The sequence below is a fragment of the Sarcophilus harrisii genome, chromosome 2 (genome assembly GCF_902635505.1).
Source record: "Sarcophilus harrisii chromosome 2, mSarHar1.11, whole genome shotgun sequence".
Taxonomy (NCBI): Eukaryota; Metazoa; Chordata; class Mammalia; order Dasyuromorphia; family Dasyuridae; genus Sarcophilus; species Sarcophilus harrisii.
Window position 1 is genome coordinate 397966954 of NC_045427.1, and position 5750 is coordinate 397972703.

General features: G+C 34.7%; 1 protein-coding gene across 1 annotated transcript; it reads left to right on the plus strand.

Moving 5' to 3' along the window:
* The first annotated feature begins 871 nt into the window (after positions 1–871).
* LOC100915726 (biogenesis of lysosome-related organelles complex 1 subunit 2-like) lies at positions 872–1237 on the plus strand. Its single transcript, XM_012552249.3, has one exon. It carries the CDS (start codon positions 887–889, stop codon positions 1235–1237), a length of 351 nt encoding a protein of 116 aa, XP_012407703.1. The 5' UTR covers positions 872–886.
* Positions 1238–5750: the final 4513 nt, after the last annotated feature.

Consider the following 5750-nt stretch of genomic DNA (forward strand, 5'->3'; position numbering starts at 1 on the left):
TCTAAAATATATAGAGAATTAACTCAAGCCATTCTACAATTGATAAGTGGTCAAAGGATATGAACAGACAATTTTCAGATGAAGAAATTAATAACATTTCTAATCATATGAAAAGATGCCATAAATCACTGTTGATCAGAGAAATGCAAATTAAGACAACTCTGAGGTACACTGCATACCTCTCAGATTGATTGGGATGACAGGAAAAGACAATGATGAATGTTGGAGGGGTTGTGGGAAAAATGAGACAGTAATTCATTTTTGGCAGAGTTATGAAGTGATCCAATAATTCTGGAGAGAAATTTAGAATAATGCCTTAAGGACTGTCAAACTGTGCATACCCTTTGATCCAGCAGTGTTTCTACTGGGATTATATCCCAAAGAGATCTTAAAGGAGGGAAAGGGATCCACATGTGCAAAAATATTTGTGGCAGCCTTTTTTGTAGTGGCTAGAAACTGGAAACTGAGTGGCTGCCCATCAATTGGAGAATGGCTGAATAAGTTATGGTATATGAATGTTACGGAATATTATTGCTCAATAAGAAATGATCAGCAGGATGATTTCAGAGAGGCTTGGAGAGACTCTCTGAAATGGAGAGATTGTCTAGAAATGGAGAGCGAAGTGCAGGGTTAGAAAACCACAAATTAGATCTGTTGTTTCCCTTTGCTTCTTCTCCCTTTTCCTTCCTCTTTTTCCCTTTCCTTCTTTCCTCTCCTTCCCCCTCCTTTCCTCTCTTCTCTCCTCTTTTTTCCCCTTTCCCTTCCCTCTGCCATACCCATCCTTTCTTCCATTCTTTCCCCTTCCTCCCTTCCCAGGCCTAGATGATGCAGTAGTGGAGGCCACAAATCCTGTTAAGGCGGACATCTCTGGGCTGTTCTCCAGGACATGTTCTCCAAGATGGCCATGTACCTGACCAGCAAGCTGACAACCATGAGTGAAGAATATAAGTTTCTGGAAAACATGAACAAACTGCACATCTTGAAATACCTAGAAATGAAAGATATTTCAGTAAACTTAAATAGATACCTAAAGAACCAAAACCAGAAATATGCAGCACTTCAGCCTTATCTGGATCAGATCACTTTAATTAAAGACCAAGTAGCAGCTCTTGAGCAAGCAGCCTATAAACTGGATGCATATGAAAAGAAACTAGAAACAAAGTACAAGAAGTTAGAGAGGACATATAAATTCTTTAGCCCAAAGACTTTAACTCCCCAAATGTTTCTTAAGAGCTGAAATGGTCATGGAACTTATCAACTTCTATGTGTCAGTTCCACAAAAGGCAGTGGAAGATTGCAGCCCTATCTTTGGTTGGATGTATAACGTTGACCACCCCTTGATGTCTTCCTAAAACTGTATCCTGTGAAACTTCATTTTATCATGTGCTTCATTGTATACCCTGAATCAAGGCTCAGAAATCAGGATTAATCCCTGCCAGAAGAGACACAGATGAGTGTCTCTGGTCTCCTATTCTCCTTCTCTTCCCCTCCCTTTTTGACTGTTCTAAATTTGCCCCCCACCCCAATAACCTGTTCTTGAACTTTAATGCCAGTTTATGATACCCTCCAAAAAAGGAAAAAAAAAAGAAAACCATAAATTAACATTGTGTAGGTTGTATTGTATTTTTATTTATTTTGCTAAACCTTTCCCAATTTTATTTTGATTTGATTCTGACCACATGCAAGAGTTTTGGGGGCAAAGAATTAGAAGTTTGTCATTTCTAGTCTGAAATACAGAAAGAATTGGTAACTTCTTCCATCACACTATGGATTAATAAAACAGGGTAGGCTTGAAATTAGTTCTTGCTGATTCCAAGGTCAGCTCAATTAACCATACTACCTCTCTTAAAAAAACTGAACCAAAAAAACCTAAAATATAAAAAAGAGACAGGGAATATATTTTCTTTCTTTTGTTACAAATAGCAAATTGAGAATTCACACTAGACTTTCTGGTTTCAAACACAATATTCCTTTCTATACACTATTCTTATAATCCATATATACAGAATTGTATGAATTCATATTAGATGGAACTAATTTCCCTTTGAATTAGTGGAATGAGTTTATAGTGTTTTAAAAGAAATGAAATTATCAAAATTTGATAGGCATGGCTACTGGGGACCTGCTTTTTTATTAATAATTTATAATTAGCAGAGTAATTATATGTAAATAGACCCCTGGAGTTTATTTTCTCTAGTAAGTTAAGCATGTTCTTTAGCCCTTACTCTTGCAATTTTTTTTTTTTACATTTTTACTTGGCATACACAATTTTTTACTTTTTGTAAATAGAAACAAGACAAAACATAGTCCAGACTCTGATCTACCTTAAACTGTGAATTAATGGGATATGAATTAGTAAAGATGTCCTTTATTGGGTACATTTACTCTCCAATTGTTTTCTGTGTATTTCCCTTAAGTGAATCATATACATATTGAGCCAAGAGCAAAGCTAACTGCAGAGAAGAAATGCTGGCAATCATCAATTAAGAATATTTATTATCTACCTGTTTGTGGTGTTGAGAATAGGAGTATTAAATTCATAAATTAAAATCCCTCTCCAAGCTACTCATTTTCAGAAAATAAATTCATCTTTACCCATTATTCAGATAAGTTGTACTAGAAAAATTTATTTTACTACTTTTATTTATCATACTACTTTCATAACTGCTCCTTTTTTAGTGAAATCTCCTATTTGGTTTCACAGAATACAAAGACTCCACAGAAGTCACCTCATACCAAATCAAATTTCCAAAACAAATTATCCTAGGATTAATTCCCAGCCAGCATATTAACCAGTATATTCTCTAGTTACTCCAATGAGAGCTTCCTTAACTCCTTAACAAGAGCTTCTGTATTTACCCATAAATGATTCTTTCACAGGAAAGCCACACTCAATACACACATCAGAACTACTGCTGTTGCTTTCTATGTTCTTGCACACACACAAAACCCTAGCTCATTTCCACCCACTTCAGACCCGAGCCTGTAACTGTTGTGCTGCCTGTAAGTACTTCCACAAGCCACAGAATTGGAATTTTGTGTTTCCCTTTCCCATTGCTTCTGCAAAGGTAGGAAGGAAATCTTGTGAAATTGGCAACATCTATATCTGTGTTCAGCTGACAACCCATAGTGTTTCAGCCTCCTGACAAGGGAGACTGGAGGGTTGAATGAACAGAATAGACATACTGACCTTTATTCTTATTCAGTCAATAAAAGAGGAATAAGAGCCTTTTAAAGGGATTTTTCACTTTTTTTATTTTCCTTTTTCATTCACTGATAAATCTAGGACAGTATCATTCAGCATAAGGCCTCCTGCTAGTGTAAAACTCTTAGAGACAATTTTTAGGTTTCATGACCCATTTTCTTTTACTTGCAAGGCCCTAAGCTGGCTTACCTGATCTCCTGGGATCATTACTATCAACTTTTCTTCTTTTCTGGCCAATCTCTTGAGGAAATAGATGCATATTTTCAGTTTCTCTACTATCTTCCTATTTCTTAAATGTGTCCTTTTGTCAGCTCTTTTATAATGCTAAAAGTTGTAACTTTAAAGGTCTAAGTTGAAAGTGAAAATTTACAAAAGTATGAAAAATATTTAAAATCCCCCAGAAGGTAAGCATAGTATTCACTAAAATGTAAATAGAAGTAGGCTTTGCTTTCAGAGCCACTTTCAGGAACCCATTTCTTAGTTCTTATATCTGGAGTTAGATTGGCCTTTATTTGCATTACATAGTAGACAAAGCTTTCTGGCTCTTATCTTTGGATATGGATCCTTTTATTTGAGAAAGCCTCTTAACTGTTTGGCTTTTTGACATTGAATAAAACTCTGTATTAATCTGAGTAATCTCTTTTATTCTTCTTGTACGTATTATTCACTCCTATCCTTAGAATTCCTATCCTAATCTCTATACAGTTTGGTATGTTCTAAATCATATTCATTAGCTTGTGGCTATATCAACTTCTATCTTAGGTCAATTAGGTTGCACAGTGGATAGAGTAGCAGGCTTATAGTCAGAAAGATTCATATTCCTGTGTTCAAATTTGGCCTCAGACATTTACTAACTGTATGATCCTGGGCAATCACTTACCTCTGGTTGTTTCAGTTGCTCATCAAATGAGATGGAAAAGTAAATTGCAAATTTTTCCTGTAAGAAAAACTTCCCAATAAAAACGGTTCCCATTCTAAAAAAACAAAATGGATTTCATTGGAAGGTAATGGGTTATTTTTTATCTGAGGTCCTCAATCAAAGGCTGTATTGACATTTGTAGATATTTTAGACTAGATTTCTTTTTCAAGTAATTTTTTTACCAGGGTCCTTTGCAAATCTATGCATTAATGAATCCTTAAGAAAGTTGAATTAGATAAATTCCATTTAAAACAGATATCACACTTTTGTTTGATTGTTTTGAAAGTTTGTTCCCCTTTTGAACATTCCATTGTCTCTTTCCAGTCTGAAATAGACTTCCAGTTAGTTCATTTGTAGCATAAAGGCGAATGATGTATCTTGAGCACAATGAAATAAATTCTATACATTTTTTTTCAGATTTTTTTGAAGTGATTTGCTTAGTACATCATCTGATCCACCATGAATGTAATGCCTTTTCTGAAATCTCACCCCTATGCTTTTAAAAATTCTTAAATGAATCTCTATCTCTCACTGAAGGGAATGCTCCCTCCATCTGAGCTTATTCCAAGTGATTCACCCCATGCAAAGTTTTCAGAGAAGTGTCACTCTTTATTCTGTAGGCCTTCCTTTCCTTATTTTAATAGCTAGAAATTATATTAGCCTTTGAGGTATCCAGGTAACGTCTCTTATTTTTGTTATAGGCTTATTTCACCTTTATTTTCAATCTTTTGTCCTTAATATTACTAATACACTTTTTATAGGTAAGTTCTAATGAATATTGTGATCATATCTTAGTTTAATGACTGTGACATACAATTGCAAATTTTACAAATAAAATATATTTTTATCTGAGATTAAGAATAGCTAATTTCTTCTAAGAATAATACCTATGTTTTGTTTTGTTTTTAGAAATAATATATAAATGACAATATATTATGTGAAAGATTAGACATTTGAAAAAGATGTTAAATATTTAGCAAGGCCCCAGTACCCCTATCTCTAATTTCCTTCTTTAATGTGGACACTACTGAACAATAAAGCCCATGAGGGAGGGATCTTCAAAAACTAATAAATCTGTACTGCAGAGTGAAAGAAAAGGGTTCTTAGTTTTAGCATGAACACTTTTCTGTTTATTAAACTCTCCTGTGACTGGAAATTAACCCCATAAAGGTTAGCATCAGTAGGGAACAATTTTTAAGTGCCCACATATTGTTGAGGCCTGCACTAGGAGCTTGATTAAGAAAAAGAACGATGGTAGAAAAATTACAATGGAATAATTGGCCTCTTCCCCTTACCTTAGTCTTATAACTAATCATTTTCCAGATTCTTTCCTAAGATTTCTTCATTTTTTCAATAGGATTAATTGTCAAGTGTACCATTTACTCATCACCTGGAGACAAGACTTACATGAGAAGCAGACAGAGTGAAGAAAAAGCTGCAATACCAAAATGTCCCTGCAAATTTACAAGTAATCTTCGGCACCATAAGAGATGCCACACTTTTATTTGTGAATATGAGACAAGGTTTTCAGATGTTTTTCAAGGTCACTGGGTAAAGTTAATTAATTACATTCAGCCTGCTGTATCATGGCAATAAAAATGCTAAACTTTTCCAGTCCTCCTTCTA